This window comes from Typopeltis vanoorti, chromosome 14 (assembly GCF_054136105.1).
Source record: "Typopeltis vanoorti isolate ZY-2024b chromosome 14, IOZ_Tvanoo_1.0, whole genome shotgun sequence".
NCBI lineage: Eukaryota > Metazoa > Arthropoda > Arachnida > Uropygi > Thelyphonidae > Typopeltis > Typopeltis vanoorti.
Genome location: NC_143562.1, coordinates 112784048 through 112809956, shown reverse-complemented (window position 1 = coordinate 112809956; position 25909 = coordinate 112784048). Strand labels below are relative to the sequence as shown.

Sequence of the window (25909 nt, the reverse complement as noted above, 5' to 3'; positions counted from 1 at the left end):
GTAACATGAAATGCCAGTACAGAAAATGTTGCCCTTCTTTATTTAAAAAGGTTTAAGACTGGCAGAGTCTCCCAAAACAGTTAAGAAACTGTTTTGGTGATACCCTTGTTGAAACACGCAAGCAACACTCACAAAAACTACTGAAAGCAATATCAGCGGATGGAATACAAGTTACAGTAACTCCTCATAAGAAAAATTAAATGCTTCTAGATGAGGTGATATGCTCAGAGCATAAAGATCAAGGAGCAGGCTATTTCAGCTATCCTGTTAGGCTGTACGTCTTTAAGATGCTTTAAATGTCAGAAATATGAGTATATCCAAAATGCTTTCATGACTCAACCACTTGTGTCTGCCATAGTAAATGTTGCTCTGCAAAGAAAAATAAATGTATTAACTCTCAGAGTGATAATCCAGCCTACTCCTGTGCATGCCGTACGAGGCTTCATTTTGGTGATTAAAATTACATAGGCAGAATGGATATTAGATACAACATATCAGAACATATCAAGATATCAGATCCTGCTGCAGAAATGCAAGCTATTCTGTTTCTGTCTGCAGGAAACATTTAAAACCAAGCGAGGGGCCCCACCTTACATAATTTCATTGTTGTTCATAAGGACAGAACTGGAGATGGTCCTGATAGTAGCCTTCTAGTGGACAGTCATATTCCTTTCCATCATGTCCAGCTTAATGCCACTCTGGAAGCAGTAGTAATTTGCTTATCCATGGGATTTCTTTTTTTATGGTATGTTGAGTTTATTTACCTCTCGGTTATGAGTTAAATGAGAGAACATGATAGTCTTATTTTGCAACTGCCTCAGCCTATACTTCTCACCAGTGACTTTAATGGACCCAACATCCTATGAAGTAGTGCCAACATAAATGGATGAGGTCATATCATTGAGCAAATGCTTCATAATCTTGACCTCTCCCTTCATAATGAAAAGTCAACACTTTCCTGCTAATATTCTGCAGTAGATCTTATAATCTGCTCATGTGGGTTGTCAAGCACATCTATGGAATTGATCATTTTCCTGTTATTTGCAGTACATCTTTACAAGAAAGTAAAAAGTATTCCAGGTTGACTGGAATATTCTTACCTTGCAAAATTTAATGCTGAAGCAGGCAATCAGATACCTATCACTGAAGCAATAAAATACCTAACAGTTTGTATTGTCTAGGCAGCAACAGCCACAATTTCAAAAACATTATCTTGATTTATACTCTATCCAAAGCCTTGGTATAACCCAGAGTGTCGAGCAGCCAACAAAAAAAAAAAAAAAAAAAGATCAAGATAGAGCATGGTATTTCATAGATGCCCTAACACATCAAACTTAATAGCTTTTAAGTTTGATGAGTATGCTCAGGCCAAAGAATGTTATGGGAGACATCAGAGCCAAAAACAATCTTGGATCTAATTTATCTCATTAATTAATTAAACACCCTGTGCAAAAATTTTAAAGAATAAAATCTGGAAAATGAAGAACAGATTTAGAACACATCATTTGTCTATCTTGGAACATATTGGATGTGTTGTTGTTGCTCAACCCAAAAGCCAGTGCAGACACTATGAGATTTTTGCCATAATCTCAGCAACATCTTCATATCCTCCTGAATTTTTAATGTTAAAAGAACGGTAAGAGAAACATTGGCTAAATTTTTCTATCAATGAACTTGATCCATGCAGTCAGTCATTTCTTAAGGGATAACAAAATAGAACTCCTTTACTCTCTCTCTCTCTCTTACCCCTAGTGTAGTAGGTCCTGATAACATCCATTATCAAATGATAAAACATCTTCTATGAATCACTTTCTCTTAATATATATATATATATATATATATATAACAGGATACTTGAATAGGAATAGTTTTTGGATTCTTGTCATAAGTCAGTTCTCATTGCTAACCCAAAACCAGGAAAGGATTTAACACAAGCAAATAATTAATGACCTACTGCTCTCACCAGCTATCTGCCTCTGAAAGATATTAAAGAAAATGGTTAATGCCAGACTTCTCTGTATTTGAAAAGCAACAATCTCTCCAACACAGTGTGGCTTTCATACCCATTGTTCAATTCGGTCTGGTTAGAAACTTGTATAACATGCATTCCTGAAACAAAAACATCTGATTTCAGTGTTAACCTAGGTCTCAGAGGACGCCTTTCGGTATTTGTTAAAAACTTTCTGTCCAGGCAAGCTTTCCAAATCAGGCTGGGAAGTACATCACTATCTTAGCATATCAAGAACAGGGTGTTCCCCAAGATTGTGTCTAAATGTGACACTTTTTTGCTATCAAATTGTCACCGAACAGCTTCCTCCCATTGTAGGCAATGCTCAATATGTTGGTGACCTCACAATTTAATGGCACTCTTGTAACATGAGGATAATTGAAAGACAGCTCCAGCAATCAATTGATCGTGTCTCTCTATTGGCTCTTAGTAATGGGTTCAGGTTTTCAGAAGAAAAAAAAAGGGTCTGTTAAAAATGCACTCTTCACCCAGAATTAAGAATCAAACTATTTATCCATTAGCAACTTTCATTCACACTGTATCCTCTCTATCGTGTACTTAAATTTTCAAAGCTTGATTATTGGTCTGTGAGGTAGCATAATCTTCAATGTTTAAATCCCATCCATCATCAGGTTATATGGATAGCTACTAATGCATTTCGACCATCACTCACTCAGTCTTTTTTATGTTGAAGCAAATTAACTGCCTCTATCACTTAGACAGAAGCAGTCTCTCTTAATTAAGCTCTTAATAGTCTCTTCCAGATCATCCTATGTGGACTAGTTTCTTTTTCTGCATTGGGAAATTCAATCTGTGTGTTAAGACTCAAATGCTGGGAGGACATCATGTTGGAGGTTTAATGGAATATTTTTAGCACTAGGAAAGGATTAAAATCTAATTTTAATGCTTCCAAAATTGATGTCTGTCACTGAGACATCAGGGATTACAAATAACTTTTGTAACACACAGAGACAACATAATACTAAATGAAACACGTGGATGACTAAAGTTTTTTAGCACTAGGAAAGGATTAAAATCTTATTTTAATGCTTCCAAAATTGATGTCTGTCACTGAGACATCAGGGATTACAAATAACTTTTGTAACACACAGAGACAACATAATACTAAATGAAACACGTGGATGACTCTAAAGTTCAATCTAGGTGGTGCGCCCTCTGTAGGTGGCCTAGAATGTAAAGTGGAATCTGACAATTATTGTTTCCCAAATCTTGGGAACGTTTATGCATTCATATTTATTTAAATTTGGTTGATTTTTGAATTCTGCTGCAGATTCTCAAAACGGGCTTTCATTTTTAAGTTTACTATGGTAGAGCATGGTGATTTTCTTCCAGGAGATCCTCTGAGCTGTATCCAATACATGGTCTGCAAGGCCAGATGAGGGTTTATAAACTTTTGACAGAGGATTAAGGGATATCAATTAATATTCATTATATGGAAAGTTGGGAGAGAATGCAAAGAGCCATCTGTGGAAGTTTTAATTTGTGTGTAGTTAAGAAATGGGTAGGAGCTACATTTTTCTCTCATAGGGCTGTGAGTGAAATAGTTTGCCTGTTGAAGTAGTGAGTGCATCTAATGTGAATTAGTTTAAGAGAAGGTATGACAGCTGGTGTAGATGTATGCCTTCCTCGATGAGTCTAATAATAATAAGGGATATTTCATCTATTTTCGTTATTGTATAAGTTATAAAGAGGAAATTGACATTAATAATTCAAAAGTGCATCAAGAGCACTTAGAATGATTGAAGTTTTTAATCCAGCAATATAGAGGCATACGAGAATTAAATATACAAGCCACTAGCAAGACCAGTACTAACCTTTGGGAGCAAAGCCTAGACTGTCAGAAAACAAGATGAGCAACAACTTATCAGTTGAAATGAAATTTATGACAACTGCAGGATATATATCACTAGACCAGATGTTGATATCATATCTGGTATCTATAATACACTATAATACAGTATATCCAGCAATATAAGCAAATAATAGTTGTAGCATGTCAACAGAATTGATAGGACCAGAGATACCTTGACAGGTTCTTTGATACATTCCTAGAGAAAGACTGCCAGGAAGACGAATCAAAAAATCTCTGGAGATCATAACAAACCACTAAGCCTATTCCTATACAGGATAATGATGATGGTGATAGTTACTGTTTAAACAGTATCTCATGTGTTTGTTTTGATAATACCAGGTTATGTGTTGACATGCTACTCCTTTAATTCTGCGAGTTCTTACAGTGTTTTATTTATATTTGCATTGTTTCTAGTTATGAACTTCATATCTAATAGTTTTTGGGTACTTGTTTTTTACTAAATATAATTTAGACATTAAAAATTTTCTGATATTGTATTTTGGTTTTAATATTGTCTACTTGTTCATTTTTAGCTCACTAGGAATGAAATCTAGCTCAAAAGGTGGCTGGGGTCCTTTGAATCAAGATTCAATTCCAAATTCTGATTTATGGGTAACACCTGTTTCAAAGACACGTGGACCTCCACCTGGTCTATCCGGTCAGGGGAAGAACATTGGTGGCTCATGGGGATCTGCACAGAATGCTCGTCACAGTTGGGGAAGTGGAGATAATAGATCTGGAATGTCTTCTGGTAATCTTGTTCTCATACTTAATTTCTTAGTGAAATTACTAATAAACTGAAGTTAAATCATTTAATTTTTCCTAAGTAAGTTTTGCATATTTTTAAATTATGTTTGTGTTGGAGGTAACATTTTATTCAGCTTTTAATTTGAATTAATCTGATACATAGAGAACCATCTAGATCTGTAAAGGATATAGATGGTTCATTTCAAAGGATAAGTTGGTTTGTGTCTGAAGTGGCTGTAGATATTGCTCTCAGTATAGCAAAGGTAGGCAAGTTCAGTGCCTGGGACTAAACTTTAGTAGACTGAAATGCTGACAACTTATGTTTTCGCCACTACAAAATCCTCAGCTGACATGTTTATGTTGATGAGCTTGTTAATATCACTAGCCTGGAGTGGACTAACATCACAGGGACTTGGTGTCAAGTTACTTTTCTTATTGGTGAAGTGGCCAAAAGTCACATTTGTACACTACAGTAAAGACCAAACGTTTTTGTATTGCAGTATGCATTTTGAGTGATGTTTTTTGCGTTACATTAGACATTCACAAAGACTCAGCATTTCTTCATTTTGAGGGTTATTCTACACATCTTTCTGCTAGATGGCATATTGAACTCAGTCTAACGGTAACACTTGAGAAGCCTCTGATCATCTGTTGAATCTTGCTACCATACCATAACCATATGAAGGGAAGGGCAGTTTACCAAGGCCAGAATTTGTTTGTAGATGAGTTTGATGAAATTCTCCATGACTAGTAAAGAAGGCATACAAACAAAAATAATATAGAAAAGGCAAACCTTGCAAAATTTTCCAAATTTACTTCACAAATATTATTATTTGGGACTCTGGAGTTCAAAGACTCATCATGAGAGGCTCAGACTGTGCATACTATACCTGTTGTACCTCTCCTTGAATGCATTTGACAATAAAGCACTTTGCAGCAGACCCTGGAAACCTATTTCACTAATTTGCCATTCTCCAAATGAAAAATTGAGTCCCAAGGAATGCTGTCCCACATAGATGATCATATTCTTATTCGCCTATTCCTGAATTTTTTCTTTGGCCAGCTTCTCCAAAATCATTACCATGACTCCCAAGATACTAAATGGTCTGTATATTTTGTTTAAGTTCCAGCCTTGAAACTATGACTAGTCTTCTTTCCTGAAGAAGACATACCAAAAAAGGTCCCCACTACACAAAATTCCTCTTATTAAAAAAATAAAATAATGGAATGTATGCCACAGAGGATCAAAAACAAGTCTCCAGACCCTTATAATATGGCCTATCAACAGATAGCATGGATACCTCCCCCCCCCCCCCACTTCAGGATGATAATACAATTAATATACTGAATGCCCTAGGGAGTGAAATTTTACATCTTGGATATTTTTTTCAGAAGATGAAACAATGACGGTACTGGCTGTCCATAATTCTCAACACAGAAAAAAATCCAAGACTAATGAAAGCAAAACCTCTCGACATTAGAAGCCAGATGACACTACCAAAAGAGAAATAATGGAAACATTCCCACAATGGAATTGTTGTGGATTCTGACAAAGCAACAACATTAAGGTCCTCTTGCAGAAATATAAACCAAATTTCATGCTTATTGCAGCAGATAATGTGATATTGCAGTTACCATCCCCTTTACTTTTAATAGGAGATTTAAATGGACACAACACTCTGTGGGATAGCTTCACACAAACATCATAGGAAGAGTTGTGGAGCATATGCCCAACAGCAATAATCACTTCAACACAGAAAGCAACACCTTCCAAAAGCCTACTGAAACATTTACTGCCATTTGGTTAACATAGCGTTCACTCCCTTTTTCCACTATTTAAGTAGGAAACTGATTAGAACATGTTTGGTAGTGATCACTTCCTCATTAACAGAATTCGATTCTGCAGTCAGCTCATCTTCTGTTAGTGATGCAATGAATCATGTGACAGAGTGCATTATGCAAGGTGCCACAACTTCAATTCCTAAAATATTAGTTTGTTTCCACATTCGTTATGGTAAAATGACAATTACACAGCATCAAAAGAAGCCCAGAAGAAAGCTTGTGGTATTTTCTGCAGATACACCACAGCAACAACAAACCTAACTACTTTCAAACGTGCTTGAGCTTGAACAAGACACATCCATCATCAGAGCCGGAAGGAAACTTAGATCCAATATACGTATAGTATAGCAAGGTCCACCAACAGCAAAAAAGTATGGGAAAAAAATCTAAAAGGGCAGAAGATACATCCCCAGCTCTCCCTCCTTGAGCATAATGGTTGCACAGTTGCCTACATGCTCAAGAGAATTTTTGCTAAAACATCAGCATCGTCTTATTTCCTCCCCCTCAGTTCCTAGCAACCCCCCCAAAAAATAAAAAATAAACAGCAGAAAAACAATAAATTCTTTTTTCTTTGACTGTCACTGAAGAGTACAGCTGGTCATTCAAAATGAAAGGTACTTTGCTGAAGTGCTGTTGGACCAAATAATATCCATTATGAGATGGTAAAACATTTGCTAACATCCACAGATCAACTGCTGCATCTTTACAACAGAATTTTCTGTGTGGATGTATTTTCAGATACCTGGCAAAAGGCAATTTATTGAATTTGAATTTGAAAGGCAATTTATTGAATTGCCTTTCCTAAGCCAGGGAAAGGGATCTTTCCTTGTTGGGGAAAAATTTTTCAAATAACTACCTTCCAATTGCCTTACCAGCTGCATGTGCAAGATTCTGTAAATATTTATTAACTCTCATCTGTTAATACTTTCTGGAGGGAAACAACCTTTTTCCAGAATACGATCTTTCTCCAGAAAATACCATTCTACTACTGATCATCTTGTCTGGCTGGTGCCATCTATTAGAAATGCATTCCTAAAATACAATTATCTAATATTGGTTTCTTTGATATGGAAAGAGCATATGATACTGCTTGGAGATTTGGATTACTGAAAGACTTAACAGAACTTTGGTCTGAGGGAATTTCTCTCTTTTATATATATATATATATATATATATATATATATATATATATATATGACTACTACTATTAACTCGGGGTTGGAATATGTTCATTTTTAATATAAACTGACTAAAAACATTATAACAAATTGAGATTTATTTGAAAACGCAACATGTTTCGTCGAGATTGACTTCATCAGGTGTTAAGAACATAGAAAGATATTAAAAGAGACTGAAATAAACATTGAGACACTCTAAAGCTATACAATTATAAAGTTATGATATTCGACTGTAAATTACAGTTATTATGAACTTGTGCTATAGTCCATGTTAAAGTTCTATTGTTGTACACTTGTGCGTGTGTGGAACCACGCAATCTCCAGTATCTGATAGTAGAGCTGAAAGAGTCAGGCAAATTATAGCTGAGATTATTGTTCATATGAAGAGGGTCCAAGGTGATTTCTTTTGACTCTACAATGCGGCGTTCTACCTCATCATTGCAAATGTGTAGGTTTGAAGTTGTTGTCCAATTTACTTCATGTTGGCGTACTGGAGATATATCAGATATTGGAGATCGCATGGTTCCACACACACACAAGGGTACAACAATAGAACTTTAACACGGACTATAGCACAAGTTCATAATAACTGTAATTTACAGTCGAATATCATAAATTTGTAATTGTATAGCTTTAGAGTGTCTCAATGTTTATTTCAGTATCTTTTAATATCTTTCTATGTTCTTAACGCCTGATGAAGTCAATCTCGACGAAACATGTTGCATTTTCAAATAAATCTCAATTTGTTATAATTCTCGGGTTTTTAGTCAGTTTATATTAAAAATGAATATATATATATAGAGAGAGAGAGAGAGATTTTTTTTCCTATCTAACCAAATCTTCCCAAGTCTGATTGGAATCTTTCAAGAGAGTCCTCCAAGGTTCAGTGTTGAGTGTCATGCTTTTTTCAAAGTCAACTCAATAATAGAACAACTTTTCCCAATGGTAAGTAATGCCCTGTATGTCGATGACTGCACCTTCATTATTACAATCATTAATCTTAGTTGCACCAGAAGCCATGTTGTTGGAATTCATATTTGACAATAAATTTACCTTTCTCCCTCATATAAGGCATTTGTGAGATATGTGCCACAAAGCAGTGAACATCCTTCACACCCCTATCGTCTGCCTCTTGAGGTGCTGACAGATGTTCTTTGCTTCATTTCTATAGGGCATTGATAAGATCAAAACTTAATTATGGGTCTAAGTTGATGCTTTTGCCAGGGAGAGTACCCTGTGATGGCTAGACTCTATTCACCATCAAGCCATTAGAAATGCAACTGGAGCATTTCTTTGTTTTATTTTTTATTTTTTTGCTATGTGAAAGACTGAAAAATTGGACAGTTATTAAAAACTCAACCTCACATATCCTCTTTTCCAAACACCTATTCTGTTGTCATTGTCATAATATAACAATTGATAACTTTTAAACATTTTTTTTTTCTATATGAAAGACTTCATAAATATTCACTATAGAGTTCCAAAAATCCCCCTAATTTCTTTCACAACAATATTATGCACTACACATCATGCTTCTGGATTTTATTTCAGTCAGGAAGCAAGAACGAGCCAAATTACATCTTATCGTTATGCCTCTTTACTTGAAAACTTTAAATCTCACGCACTTCAAGCAAAACAAGTAAATTTCTCACATTATGAATGTATTTAAATTAAATTATTATCATTTACAATAAATACATTTTATAATCAAATCAGTGCATTAATTTAGTTCAGTATTAACTTTACACATTCATACAGTGCACATGGCTTAAATAATAGACAATCCGTTGTTTAAAAAAAAGAATTCTGTTTTCCCCACTATTGTGAAAATTAATTTTCACAATTTAATTAAATACTGTAGTTTATGTATACATCTTATTCTTCAGACACCTTTAACCCTTAAATAAGTATGAAGTTGTATTATAGTATTGTCCATAGCTTATTTTTACATCTCACATGAGTTAGCTAAGTGTATTTAAATACTTGAACATTTTATGTAATGAAAAGGCTTTTTAATGTTGTTGTTTAAAAAAAAAAAATACAATTATCTTGTGTGAAGAGAAAGTGAAAGACTTGATCAGGTGACTGTACATTGTTAAAAGTAACTCTCCACAACAAGTGGAGACTTGTTGTGGAGAGTTACGCTCTTGTTGTTTTGTGAATTTTCTCTTTCCTATTAAATTATTTTTGTGGATAATTTATATAAATTTGCCCTTTATTATTATTATTCATGACACCTCCAAGGAGTCCGAAGCTCATCGCGGGAGGACACCCACTATACAACTGTCTCCGCCACTACTACCAATCAACGCCATCTACTGCCCACCCAGCACAACTAGTATTTTTTGGCTGTAAATTGCGTGTGTTCTGAACGGCCGAGTTTCCGGGAGAAAAAACCCTGCTACCTCCGCATGAGATCGGCTAACTCACCTTCAATTGAAAAAGTCCACATAAAGATTCCTCCCGTCACGACGAGAATCGAACTTGGGCCTATTCCAATCGAAGGGCGCAATGTACCGTCATTCTTCCAATTGCGCTACGGAGGCGCTTAATTATGAACAATAAATGATAGGAAATGCCAACTTGGTTCTGATGAGCTGTTGTGTATGTTTTAAACCCACATTAAAAGAAAGCCTATTTCTGTATAATTATGTGCAGTGTGTAGTGAGAATTAAAGAACGTATTACTTTGTTTTGTGATTGTAACATTTAGTATTTATAGTAGACAAATTGGCAAGTAAAATATTTTTGTAGCTAGTAGATTTTAGTTGTATTTCTGGAGTCTTAGCCAGACCAGCCATTTTTTGTCCATTATGAGAGAATCTGTACAAAGCTTGACAGACTTGCATAAAATCCTTTAGTTTGTGAATAAAAGCTCTCTTGCAAGCTCTAGATATTGGGACAAACAAGATAGCACAGATTGCCACTAACTACACTCTCACCATGGCATTTATGCATTACATGCCACTATGCACCTATTTTTTCTATAAGCTGTCAAAATGTTCCACTTCTCCTGTTGTCTACCAACAGCTCCTTCAAGCACACAGAAAGGAATACTTTGATTTTGTGACTGTGTACTTATTCAGTTCAAAATCACAGAACCTAATGGGATCTGCTGTCTTTCTAGACAGCATTATATCTACACAGATCCCATTATGGTGTAATAACTTCACAGTTGATCTGTATGTGATAGTGCATGCATTAATTTACATCAGATTGCATTGCTACCAAAGGTACATAATATATTCAGACTCACAAAGTACTCTTCAGGTAATGAACAGTCTAGAGCTACAGCAACATCCAGGCCAGTCTCAAATCCAACACTTCCTTTCTTGGTTATGGAAATTAGATTGTATACTTCTGTTGGATTCCAATCCACATTGGGATCAAGAAAAATGAGACTGCAGATACTGCAGCTAATGGAAGCTTAAGAAATGATTTGACCAGCAGTCAGGTCATTTCTCAAACCTCCACCATCTTCCTGAACCATACATTGATTACTGGCAGATTATCACACAAAGTTTTATCCTAGAGCCAGTCATCTTGGAATAGAGGGATTAATAATCAGTTCAACTAAATTAACCTTTAAATTAAATTATCATTCTAGTCTGCCCAGGATTCGAACAGAAGTTGTTGTTGTTGTTGCCAATACCCTTCCGTGTGAGGCACCTATTCATGGTGGAGGGGACCTCCCAGTGATGGTACTCGCCCTTTTCATTCTTCCTCTTTTTGTTTACTTTTCTTCACTCTACTTCTCCCGAGTCTTTTTTACTATCCTGTCTTCTAGATTAACATTACTGGGATCCAATGCCTTACCACTGTGTTTGCTATGCTGTGTGACATGTTGACATCCAGTAAGGGGGATCCTGATAGTCTTGCACTACTTTGGCTTCTGCTTCGGCCAGCCAGGAACAGTTGACTAGTGGCTTGCCTGCGATGGTTAAGAGTGTTTCAGTAAGTCTTTTTTCCCATAAACTGGGGAGAGGGCCCAAAGCATACTGTAGTACTTGTATAGCATCCAGGGTAATCCTGGCATTCCATTCCATGTGTGGCTCCGTGGTGGGTGGGGAGCCCTAGCGCTGAACAAAAAAAAAAAAAAAAAAAACACTCGAGCATGAATCCTTCATCTTCAGTCATTTCTGGCACCCTAACAAAGCCCAACAAGTATTGATACCATTGATATACCTTTCGATAACAGAAGTAAGAAACAAAAGATGCAATGGCAGTATAAATGTACCAGTTTTTCTAATCATTCATGCTACATTGAAAAGCCAATAGGGAAAATGTCACTCTCCTCCTATACCCCTCTTGAATGAAGAAAAGTGATATTTGCTCTATTGGCTTTTCAACTGTAGCATGGATGATTAAAAAAACCGGTATGTTTATACTGGTATCACATCTTTTGTTTCTTTCTTCTGTTATCGAAAGGTATATCAGTGGTATCAATACTTAGTTGGGCTTTGTCCTCATGGAAACATATCAACAACATTCCAAAATACTACTCAGAGCAACATCATGGATGGAATACCAATAACAGTTACACTCCATAAAACACTCAATTCCTATAGAGTAGAGTGATAGGTGGAATAGAGGAGTGAACTCAGAATGGGATCACCTAGATGTTCCTGATGAGGAGATATCTTAAGAGCTGGAAGATCAGGGAAGTGAAAGTATGAGGTGCATTATGATCCATAGGGATCATAATGCTAAACAATTTTATGTATCATTCTTGTTCATTCAGTATTATGTAATAATATTCATATCATTATCTCTATTATTAATATTGAAAAAAAAAAATCTCCAGTAGACATTTAAATCAGTGAAAGCTACACAAGCTTCACAGCTACATAAAATGGGTGTTACTGCTAGTTTCTAATAATTTACTATGTTTTATTGTAGGATGGGACAGACAGATGAATTCCAGCTTTCTGGTGCTAAGGAACCTCACTCCCCAGGTTTTTGTTGCTATTTTAACATTATAATATTAGTTTAACTTTTGTTTAATTTTGTTTGTATAAATGATGTATATGTATAAATAAGTGTATTTGTGGTTGTCATAAATGCAGAAATGGCTGAACTGACAGTAATCAAATTGTTGTTTTGTTGCACATGAGTTGTACATTCTACTCTGGTTTTAAGCCAGTTTTTAACTTGATTCACCTTTCTAAGAGTGCAGAATTCACTACTACCAAATTTACATGACTATCCTATTTTGATTATAGGAAAAAACATGTTTAATGTAGTTTTTGTCCTATAAAAAGAATTGGACACAACACTAAATTTGCATGCTTTCACATTATAGAAATTGAATAAATTGACTAATTTTCTCATTCTCTCTCTCTCTTCATTTTTTCCAAAAATCTTGCTTGCAATGTTATATAGCACAATATTAATTCCTGCAAATGTATTAAAATTTAGTAATAACAGTAATTCATAATTGAATGTGCCCAATTATGGCCTCTATTAATAAAATTCTTATAAAATGATTTACTAGAAAATTGAAGTCACACTAAACAAAACACAGGAGTACTTAGTTCAGTGTCATTTCACCGAGAGACTAACAACAGAGGCTGAATGTTGAGACAATCACAAGTGAAAAGTGAGTCATTGGTTTGACTTATTAGTGCTCATATCTTTTACCCCCCCCTTTTTTTTTTTTTTTTTTTTTTTTTTTTTTTTTTTTTTTTTTTCCAAGCACACAACTTTAAGTTAGTCACAATAAAATGAAAATGGCTAAAGACTGAATGACATAAGCATTGCACCCACATAAACCAACCGAACACTCATAAACAGGAGACTTATGTATTTGAAAGCAATTTTGTGCAGTTTTCCTTGTTAAAATAACTGCACTTCTGTTATAAACAGACTGCAATATTCTGATTCCTTAGTGATCTGAATAAAATGACTAGGGGAAAAAAAAATTTTCAAAATGAGTCAAAACACACACACCAGCAGAAATTGTAGCAGGTGCAATATTTTTGATTTTCAGAACAATAAAATAAAGTTGCATATCTCTAACTTTGGTACCAATTAGAATGCACCTCATTCTTCGATGCCACTTATATAGGAGTGCCGTGCTTTTTCTCTTATTTATTCTACATAATTTTTCCTCTGAGGACAACTGACTGCTTGAAATAACTAACACCTCATAATGTTACTGCATACTACATTAGCTTCCCAGGTCTTTTTTAGAAATAACATTTGTCAGAATCAGTTTTCTATAATTTATGATTAACATTGAACACTATTTTACTATATTCAGATTTATGTAATGAAATTAAGATATATAGGTCTTGATGCATTTCAGTATCATTGATTGTATTGCAAGTCATTTTTACCTTATGCTATTTATGTATTGGCATGAATTTTACTCGCTTTCTAACCAGTGCAATTCAAAATGGTTCTTTTGATTTAATTCTCTTATCCTTGCACTTTTGTGTTAGGATTATCTTACTTGATCATTTTTAGATATATGAATAGTGCAGTTTTTACCTTTTAATAACATTGAGTTATATCCCATAATCTATTTATTCTAAAGTAGCCTAAAGGAAGTTCTCCTAGGGGCTTCTCCATTAAACATACTAATCCAGCCACATAAAACTAGGATAAGTGTTAATCCCAGTTGCAGCAGAGATGAATGTCTTGGGACTTGTTTTTCTGCATATCTGCTGTGACAAAATGAGCATGCTTCTCATTCTGTCTTCCACCTCCTGCTATGGAGACTAATGTACTTTGCTTCATCCTTATCAAGCACTTTTCAAGACTAGTTCTCATCTACTGTACCAGAAACAGTGCACTTTGATGATTGGATCTTATCCACCATCAGGCAATTAGAACTGCAACTGATGCATTGCAAACACCACCTGTTCTTTGTCTTTATGTTGAAGTGAATGAACCCTTTTGTTGTTTCAATGACCTCAGCTGTCTTTACAATATTCATTCAAGAAAAAAAAATGTATTACAAGCCTCTAGACATCAATGAATAAAATTCTGCCTGAAGCCACTAAAAATGCTTCTTCCAGAGGACAGTGTTTGTCTATGTTTGATCCCAAGCCACATTGGGATCTAGCTAACAATGCTGCAGACACAGCTTGTCCCTACAAGGTCATCATCTTTATACCACTTCCTCAAAAATCATTCTCTGGCAGTCCAATTTATGCAGTGACCAAAGTTGTTCTTGCTCGGTTTTGTATAGGTCATTGTCATCTTACTCATTTTTTTGTATTGAAGGGTGGTGACATGCTGAATGTTCGCTGCAATGAGTTCATGCATTATTATCTTAAAAGCATTTCTTCATCAAATATAACTTATTTTTAGATTTTTATTTTAAAAAAAGATTAATCTGTATAATTGTATATAATATTTTAAGTCAGAACTGTTACGTTTATTTTGCTTTTTATGAAATTTAGGATTTTTTTTTTAATTTTAGTTTTCCATTATATTTTTTATTTAAATTTTAATATATTTTAAACTGGGCTCGTTATAGCCTAAGATGTGAATGCGCCATTAAAAATAAAAACTTCTCTTTAGTATTTTCTGCCATCCAAACTACTTTTAAATCATCAATCAAAGAAATTGTTGTTTTTTTTTCCTGTTTACCTTCAAACATCTTATGGGTAATTTCTATAATAAGAAGTGTTTGTATAGAGTAAATAGCTATTCAGAGATAAGGTAATTCCCTGAGTTGAAACAGATTTTTTTGGATGCTGAGGAAAGCAGTATTTGTAATATGTTTATGCTGGTTATTAAGGAATGCAGAGAATGGACCATGTCTACCTAATGTCCAATTCTCACCTTCTCTTGGTTTGGTATCTACCTGGATGCTAAACAAACAAGGGTGGGATTGCAATTTAGGATTTAGCCAACCATTGCTCAGTTAAACCCCTCCATCTGAGGCAGCTCTTCATAGTGAAGAGAACCTCCCAATAATGATACTGGCCCTTTTTCCTACATTCTTCACTCTACTCCTCCTGAGTCTTTTTTATTATCCTGTCTTCCAGACCATCCTCACTAGGATCTAATGCCTTGCCACCATGTTTTCTGTGCTGTGTTGTGGATATCCAGAAAGAGGGGTCCTAGTAGTCTTGCACTACTTTGGCCTCTGCTTCAGCAAGACAGGGGTACTGGATGCCTGGCCAGGATCAATCAACTACTGGGCTTGCCTGCAAGGTTCAAGGGTGTTACAGTAAGTCACCTTCCCCTTGGTCTGGGTACAGAGCACAAGGCTTGCTGTGGCGTTCATGTAGCGTCCAGGTTGGCCCTGGCATTCTACTCCCGAGTGCAATCATTGCTTGCCAGAGAGTAGGCTTCCATTTGTGGCTTCGTAATGGTTGGGAAGCTCTGCCACCAAACTAAGTTCCTCCTGAGAATTAACACATCTTCATTCTCTAGTTTAACAGGGCCCTCAATAAACCCACTTAGACTCAGAAACCATATTATTATCAACAGAAAATCAAAGCAAGAAACCAAAATCATCAAAAACTGCATTATTGCAGCTTTTGATGAAACACGCCACTGTTCTTAATCCTACACAACAGTTGAATGTCTCATTGGAAAAATGTCACCCTTTTCATCCAGGAGGGTTCAGAAGGGTTGGTAGAATCTCCAAAATCTGTAACAAACTGCATTTAGGAGATATCCTTATTGAAACAGCTAAATTCACACAACCATAAAAATTACTCCATGCAACATCTGTCAGAGGAATACCAATCACAGTTACTTCCCTCAAAACTTTAAACTTTTCTACAAGTGTAATGTGAGATTGGGACCTCTTTGATGTTCCTGTGATGAGATATGCTCTGAACTCAATAATCAAGGAGTGACAGCCATAAGAAGAATCCTGATATGTAGGGATGGGCATCTCGTTCCCACCAGAAACATTATTCTTGTTGTCAGTAAGTCCAAACCACCATCTGTCAAAACAGGATATCTCAACTGCCCAGTATGGTTCTATATCCCAAACCCCTTATGCTACTTTAAATTCCAGAAATACAGTCATTCTCACATTGCTTGTTGTGCTATGACATCTGTGCACTTTATGGCAGTAATAAACATGAGAATAAAGACTACGACCAAAATGCCCTGCGAGGAAGACTCAAGAGCTGTTCATAGGTGGAAGGAAGGAAGTAACATACAAAAATTAAAAACAATAGTGTATCACATATCAGGAGGTGAAGAGACAGCAGTACCAACAACATCTGCTAAACCTTATGCTGAGAAGGCACCTATAAAGAAAGTATCAATAGGGATCCAAACCCATATGTCCATTGCACCTTTTCTCACAACTACAACATTCCTAAAAGATATTACTTGCTCACTATCTTCTTTGAGTGAATAAAAGAGAAAAATCGTTATGGACTTGTTTCTGAAGACATGCCAAAAACAGTTCCAATACATAAAAGTTCTCTTATTAAAAAATAATGAAAAATAATGAAAACGTTTCTTTTATGATTGTTCTTACTGGATTCCTGTAGAACAAACGTCTTTGCTAGCTCACAAATTTTCATTCCGCCTTCAAAATCCTTAATAATGTTGAGTTTTGTTTCCAAAGTCAATGTTTTTCTTTTCTTGCTAGCTGTAGAAGAATTGGTCTTGCTTCCTTTGGACGACATTATTATTTTTTATGTGATAAAATTTTTATCAAGAACATAACATTAAACAATCGCAAGGTTTTTAGACTATAAAAATCTTGTATGAATGGAGACCACGCGAAACACGTCAGTACTTGTTCATAGCATGTGCGACACTGCCGAATGTGGCTGGCGCTGGAAAGATACGACTAGTGGGGTGGCGTGAAGCGGGATGGGAATACGTACGTATATGAAACCGCGTAAGTCAGGGTACGACTGTATATTGCTATATTACGATATTTTTTTCTATGGGGGCCGTGAAATATTTTAATTTTTCCGAGGGGGAGGCCTTTACATCCATAAGTTTAAGAAGCACTGTCCTAGATTACAAAAAGAATGTACATTAGAGGTTGGAACACACTTACGGAGGCTTTTTGTCATGACACCTTTCAAAGGTCCATGCATCAAAGTCTGTGATTTTTCTTTCATCTTAGGCCTTGCTTCAGGGGGCATTTCGTCAGAGTATTAGTGGTTTTTGGACTGCAATTTTCCCGGTACTCAAAAGCTCAGGCAAGAAGTTTTAGCATACAGGCTTGAAGATCGTTCTGTGGCTTTTGGCTTCGGTTGACTTCCCAATTTTTTTCCTCTGGCGTGGGTTCGCCATAAAGTCTGTTTCTCTGGGTCAGTATGCTTCTGGTTCTATGCCGACTGCCTCTGGCTCTCTTTGGTAACAGCACTTCGCCTATGCTCTCTCGGCAGCTGGATCTCGGCTCAGTTGCTGACAATGTTCAAAGAGCCAAGAGGCTATTTTTCCGGCTGCATAAACTAAGTTAAGGGAATAATAAATCCCTCATTATTGAGATTGCTGTAGACTTGGCTCTTTATCGTAGTAATAATAATATATGGGTACACCGGTCTGGCAATTCGTTAGTAGGGTTATATGTAAGTTCGTTTCACTTAAACCTTGGTATTATCCAGGTCTACCTACTCACTGATGAGACCTCAATAAAGGTCGAAACCTGTCTGGGTAGTGACCTCTCTCCTCATAATGTAAAACAGTAATACATCTTCTAGGAGCTGCGTTTTACATTATAAGAAAATATTAAGGATAGTGATGGAACTTGCCCCACCTTTGCTCTGAGTTGCCTTAGTGTTGTACCACCCAGGTGTTGACTTATGCTTGGACTCGCCGATAGTTCTTCGGCATGAAACTCTTAGATTAGATTTCGATAGACTTCGATCTCCGAGTTTCGTATCCAGCTTTAAAATAATGAGGGATTTATTATCCCCTTAACTTAATTTATGCTGTCGGAAAAATAGCCTCTTGGCTCTTTATTATAGTAACTTCTCATTTTGTTAAAATCAAAAATAGTTTTAATATTATTTATTAATATTTGTTAATTTCTAGCTTGTAGCAACCGTTTTTAATTGCTAAACGGATTGTTGTACGTACCTTGTATTCCTATTCTTTGATTTGCTTGTTTCTACACACTGATGTACTGTTATTTTTAGTATGAAATATCTGTACTCCGTTAAAGTTAATTACGATGGTTATTGTGTAATTTGTTGTTTATGCAATAAAAATGAAATCCTTGTCGGACCACTCTACATGTCCAACTATTTTCCATCCGTGATAGGAGAATCTGTACAACACTCAACAGGCTGCAGACCCTTTGGTTTGCAAATTAAAGTGCTCCCTCAAACTCTAGAGATTGCTGTAGACAACATAGCCCAGGCATCATTGAACACAGTTCCATCGTGGCAGTCATACATACTTGCATGCAGCTTTTCTTTTGAAAAGGTACTGAAATCTTCTCTGATTTTGTGCCTGTATACACGGATGGCTCAAAATCAGAGGGACTAGTGCGATCTGGAATGATGGTGATCTTCTGCCATATTTCCAGGCAGCATTATATCTGCACAAATCCCACTAGAGCATACCAACTTTTCAACAGATCTTTATGTGATGGAGCTTGCACTAAAATACATCAGATTGTTATAGGTATTATTTCTGGGAAAATTCCCATGTTACTCCTCAAAGTAAATATTAATTTCATGGCTATTTAGCCTATTTTTGTTTAGGAGTGCTCCTTTATGTCATTGGCCTTTTACTCAATTTTTGGGTATTATTGAAGTTTTATATAAGAGGGGAAATTCAGACATAACTTTGTAGGATGTAGCTGGCTGTCTTCTTATTCAGCAGCATCGCGGTATGTGGCAGTATATATTCATCACTGTTAAAGGAAGGAGGGGGTTGGAAAAGTGTGTGTAGAGTAATGTGGGAGAATTATTGGTGAGGCAAGGGGCATGTTGAACTTTTTGAAAAACTTGTTTTTTACATATATTATTAAAGGTGGGCAGAAGGGAGGGGTGAAAAACAGTTTTTTTTTTCATGCACATCCTCACTTATGATGGGATAAGATCAGGGGTGAGAGTAACTGGGTGTGAGCCGTTTCAACATTGCATCATCTTTGGAGCTTGGAGGGAAGTGGAGGCTATGTCATGTCGGCTTCATGTTTCTGTCTTTGGTGTGTCCATGTTATTTCCTACTGGTCAGAGTCGTGACCTAATTTTTATGTTATTGGAGATTATGTAGGGCCAGTGGACATTTATTGAGTTTTTGTCACAAGTGACAAAAACTCAACATCAGATTGTATCACTACCAAAGATGCTTAATATATTCACACTCACAAAATTTCTTATGGCAATAAAGAGTCTAGTGTTACAAAAACATGAAGTGCTGTCTCTAATTCCAACACCACCTCTTTCGGTTATGGAAGCTACATTTAGATGTATGCTTCTGTTGGATTCCAAGCCATGTTGGGATAATGGAAAACAAGGCAGATACTGCTGCTAGGTCAGCTCGTTTCTCAAAAATCCACCATCTGACTCTCCCATACACTGAATACTGGGTGTTTATCAGACACAAACTTTATTCCATTTGCCAGTCATCGTGGAATAGAGAAACTAATAATGAGCTCTGCCATATTAAGCCTGAAATTAAATTATGGTAGTTTGTTTTGCCTTTGTGTGAGTTTTGTAATGCCTGACTTGCCATTTGTCTTATTTTACTTGACCATCCTCATTTCATGAATGAGTGCAGTGATTATTTTAGCTATATTTATAATCTGTCTGAGCCCTATGCATGCTCAGACAGATTTTATTGTACCACACAGATGTTTCTTCTATTTTTAAAACAATATTTTTTACTGTATACAGACAATTTGCACTATTTATATTTATACAGTACTGCTTTTTATGGTAGTGTTGTTCCTTTTAATGCCTTGTCTTTTTCTGTTTTAAAACTTTTAATACATTTTCATTGATCATTATTGCAACTAATTTTTATCCATGTTTATATATATTTAAATTGTATATTGCTTTGATCATTTATTGGTGCAGTATGACCACAGCCATCCTTTTTGCCGTAAAACAACTAACTAAACAAGTTAAACAAGGTCCCGTTGTTTTTTTTTTTCAGGGAACCAGGTGAAAAGTCATCTGCTGGAACAAATCCCAGTTCAATATCAGCAGAGTTCAAAGTTGGCACCATCAACATAAGAAGCATCAATGGAAAAGAAATAGAATTAACAGAAGAACTGGGTAAGTACCAGAACAACATGATAGGTGTTACCGAAACAAAGAAGACAAAAAACAAGTCAGATCTGTCTAAGCAACAAATACGAGATGCTATATTCACTCAATAAGGAAAAGAAAGAGTAGCTATAGTATTCAACACTAAATATGGATAACCTTCTTGAATGGCAGGCAACATCAAGTGATGTGGACAAATATCAGAATGAGGAACTGGACAGTGAGGCTTATTTGTGCCTATGGACCCACAGAAGGGTCTGCTAAGGAAGAAGTAGAGGAATTTTTCGAGGCATTAGAGAAGATACATCTGACACATCAACATAGAAAAAGGATCCTTATTATTATGTGACACCTCCAGGGAGTCCAAAGACTCATCGAGGGAGAGTGTGCCAACAATTGAATCCTTTCCAACTACTAACTGCGCTCAAACATGCTTAACGTTTTGCGTGAGCCATTAGTAGCAGAGGCTCTACCAATCGACCAACCTTTGCTGACATTATGGAGATCTAAACAGCAAAATAGGAAACTATTACCAGATACATGAAAATGTTCTGGGAAAATTTGGAGAAAATAGCAAACAGGATACAAGTATATGGAGGATTTAAAATTGGAAGTGAACACTGTTTAGTGTTGATTAGGATAAAATTGAATTTCATATTGAAAAGAAGAGTGTGTAAGAAAATTTTAAGAAGAATCAAAGTTGAGCAATTTTCAGAGGTGAACTGTAGACTCAAATACACAAACCAAGAACCAACATTGGAGATTAACTGGCAAACTCTGGAGTAAATATTGATTGATTTGGTCAGAGAAACATGTGGTAACATTGCCTTGCAAGTACATAGAAAAAGAAGAATCAGAACTCTATGGTGGATGCAGGAAGTTAGAAGTTGCAGAGGCAGTTGAGGCAAAGAAGAAAGCACTTCCTGGCAGGTAAGTCAGTGTGTGATCTTAGAGAATGCAGAGAAAAATGTTAAAAAGCAAAACATTATGTTAAACTTGACCTTACCTTATCTATCCTCTTCGCTCCCTGTGGAGCATAGGGCCTCAACCATTGACTTCCATCTGACTCTGTTCAATGCTTCTTTTTTTGATCTCTTTCCAGGAACATCCCAGCCATCTTGCCTCTGTTTCTAGTTCTCTTCTCCATGTTATCCTGGGTCTACCTCTTTTCCTCTTGCCTTGGGGATTCCATTCTAGTGCAATTTTTGCTATTTCTTTATCTGGGTTTCTGATTGTGTGACCTATCTAGTTCCATTTTCTTTTAGTGGTTTCATTTCTGAAGCTGGTTTGACCTGTTCTCTTCCAAAGTTCTACGTTTGTTATTTTATTTGGCCAGTATATTCCTAGTATCTTCCTCAAGTATTTGTTTATGTTTCTTAATTATTCTTAATGTTATTATCTGATCAATACAAGATCTATTTGGCCTGAACCCAGCCTATTCTTTCCTCAGTTTAGTTTCATTCTTTCTAGCAAAATTCTAGTAAATACTTTACTTTATGTTTTCCTTTGTTAGTGACCATGTCTCAGCTCCGTATAGTAAAACTGGTTTAACATTAGTGTTGAAGAATCTAATTTTGGTTTTTAATTTTATTTCTTTGTACCTCCAAATTTTCTTCATCATACTGAATGCTTTCTGGATTCTATTTTGTATGTCCTGTTTGGTTCCTCCTTATGTGCTGATCACTGATCCAAGGTAAACAAAGTTATCCACCTGTTCCAGTGTTTTCCCTAGTATTTCAAACTAATTCTTGTTTGGGGTTTATCTTCATTACTTTAGTCTTGTTATGATTTATTTTCAATCCAGATTCATTTGCTTCCTTGTTTAAATTATCTGTTTTCTTTTGGAGATGTTGATGCTTTTGTGCCAAAAGGCTTATATCGTCTGCAAAATCCAGGTCACTGATTTTATTTGACCATCCCCATTGAATGCCAATTCTTTCTTCGGATGTTTTCCTCATCACCCAATCAATAACAATCAGAAAGATGGTCGGGGAGAGTATACATCCTTGTCATACTCCTGTGTTTGTTGCAAATGGTTCTGATAGTTTGCCATTATTTATTATTTGGATTTTGTATTTTTCGTGAGTTTTCTTTGTTATATTTATGATTTTCTGAGGAATCCTGTAGTGCTTCATTAACTTCCATATGGTCTTTCTGTCTATGCTATCAAATGCACGTTCAAAGTCGATGAATCCCAAGTATAGGCTACTCTGCCACTCTATTGACTGTTCAACAATTATTCTTAATGTTATTATCTGATCAATACAAGATATATTTCCTGAACCCAGCCTATTCTTTCCTCAGTTTAGTTTCAATTTCTTGTTTCATTCTTTCTAGTAAATACTTACAACATTTTGAAGTGAAATCCCTCTCCAATTTTTACAAAGTGTTCTCTCTCTTTTTTAGCAGTTTCACCAGGAGTCCTGTATTCCAGTCTTCTGGCCATTCCTCCTTTTCCCATATTTGATTAAATAGTGGGTGTAGCATTTCAACGGTAGTGTTTATATCTGCTTTAAGTAGTTCAGCCTGTATATTGTCATTCCTAGCTGCTTTATTGTTTTTTTGTTTTCTTTACTGCCTGAGTTATTTCTAGTTTAGTTATAGTTCCTGTATTTATTTTAAGTATATCTTCTTCTGGTATTTCTTGTTGTAGGTTTTCTATTTCTCCATTTAAAATTTCTTGGAAGTGTTCTACCCATCTTTTTTTCTGTCTGCTTCATTTGAGTAACTTTCCTTGTTTATTTTTTACGGGCTCTTCTCTTTTAAAACTCTTCCCAGCTAACTTTCTCGTTATCTCAAACAATCTCTTTGGGTCAAATTTGCTGCTTCTTCAGTCTCTTTACACATTTCCTCCAGGAAAACCCTTCTATCTTTCCTTGCACTTTTTTTTACCTGCCCCTTTTTAAGCCTGTATCTTTCATTTACCCTATTTCTTTTGTTTTCTTCTGTACTTTGCAGAAGTTTATTCCATAAAGCTTTCCTTCACATAATTTGATGGTTTCTTCAGAGATCCATTGTTTGTGATTCCTACCCTGCCTTCCCAGAACTTCTTCGGCAGTACTATTAAATATATTCTTTATTTTTTCCCAGTTCTCTTCAATGTCTATTTCCTTATGTTGTTCTACAAGACTTACATATTTATTCCTTAATGTTACTTTATATTTGTCTTTTGTATCCTTGTGTTTCAGTTTGGATATATTGTATTTAATTCTTTGGTTCTTGTCTTTAAATATTTTTCTTAGTTTCATTTTTATTTTTGATCAATAATAAGTGGTCTGTAAAGGCATTTGCACCTCTCCAAAGTCTTACATCCATCAAAGAGGTTCTCTAAGGTCTGTTTATTAAAATATGGTCTATTTGGTTTTTGGATTTCTTGTCCGATGATATCCAAGTCTGTTTATGGATGTCTTTATGTTTAAATAAGGTTACTCCTGTGATCATATCATTGAAAGTGCAAAAGTCTTTTAGGATTTCCCCATTTTTGTTACAGTTTCCTAAACCTTCTTTTCCCATTATTCGTTCATATCCCATTTTATCTCCTATATTATTATCTCCTACTTTTGCATTCATGTCACCTATACTTAAAAGCATATCTTTACTTTTTTACTTCATCGACTTCTTTCTGCAGCATGTCATAGAAGTCTTCTTTCTCTTCTGTTTTTGCATTGTTTGTTGGTCCATATATGTTTATTATAGTGACATTTCTGTATTTAGTTTTAAATCTAGCTTTGACGATTCTTTCAGAAACTGGTTTCCATTCAATTAGTGCTCTTCTAGCATCTGTTGTTAGCATGAAAGCTACACCTTTGCTATGTATGTCATCTTCATTTTGGTTTCCAGAATATAAAATGTATTTGTTTGTTGTTAGTTGGATTTCTCCGCTACCATTCCATCTCGTCTCATTTAGACCTAGTATTTCTATTTTATATCTGTCCATTTCTCTGGTTAGTAAGTTAGCTTTTTCACTTTTGTACAAAGTCCTAATATTAAAGCATCCCATTTTGGTTGAAAGTTTTGGGCTAAAGAGGTTTTTTCTGGGGTGCTTAAGGGTCAAAGCTGTATAACTGAGGGGAGACCTCCACATAGCCTTTCAAGGAATGCGGAGAACCGACCAGGGCTTCTGACCTAATGTCCAATCCTCACCTTCTCGTGGTGCACCCTGTTGGGTATCTACTTGGATACTGAATGGACGAGGATGGGCTGGCAATTTGGGATTTAGCCGACCAAATTGTATTCTTATTGGTTAAACCAAAATATAGAATGATGGTACAACATGACAAAATTTCATGCCGGCTGGGGCGTCACCCGGTTAAACAAGGCTCCCGTTGTTTTCGCCAGGGAACCAGGGCGAACAGCGAAAAGTCAGCTACTGGAACAAATCTGAAAATAAACCCCAACTCAACATCACCAGAGTTAAAGATCGGTACAATCAACGTAAGAAGCCTGAATGGCAAAGAAATGGAGCTAGCTGAGGAATTAGATAAGTACCAGATCGACATAATAGGGGTGACTGAAACAAAAAAGACCAAAACTGGTGAGATCTTTCTGAGCAATAAATACAAAATGTTATATTCAGGAAATGACAATCAAGGAAAAGAAGGAGTAGACATAGTATTCAACACAAAATACGAGGCTAATCTTCTTGAATGGCAGTCAGTCTCAAGTAGAGTAATGTGGGCAAATATGAGAATGGGGAACTGGACAATGAGACTTATTTGTGCCTATGGTCCCACAGAAGGCTCTACTAAGGTAGAAGTGGAGGAATTTTTTGAGGGTTTAGAAAAAGCAGCTGACACAATGAAAAATGAAAAGTTGGTCCTTGTTGGGGATCTAAATAGCAGAGTAGGAAATGATTGTGAGACATACAAAAATATTTTGGGAAAATTTGGAGAAAAGAGCAAAGCTAATAATAATGGCAAATATCTGTTGGATTTCTGCTCAGGACATGGACTGGTTATTACTAACACCATGTTCCAACATAAAAATGTGCACAAATTCACATGGAGAGAAGAGGCTAGGAATAAGAAAAGTCTCACTGACTATGTTATTGTTGATAGTGATGTTTTCTCCCTGGTGCAGGACACCAGAGTGTACAGAGG

General features: G+C 35.9%; 1 protein-coding gene across 6 annotated transcripts in view; it reads left to right on the top strand.

The window, feature by feature from the left end:
- The window catches only part of LOC150099843 (protein Gawky-like), a 580239-nt gene that overhangs the window by 532973 nt on the left and 21357 nt on the right, over positions 1-25909 (top strand). For all 6 annotated transcript variants that reach the window (XM_090404074.1, XM_090404072.1, XM_090404073.1 and 3 more), the window contains 2 exons: positions 4415-4632; positions 12547-12602. In XM_090404074.1, coding sequence (XP_090260200.1) covers positions 4415-4632; positions 12547-12602 — 274 coding nt within the window. The remainder of the gene's footprint in view (positions 1-4414; positions 4633-12546; positions 12603-25909) is intronic.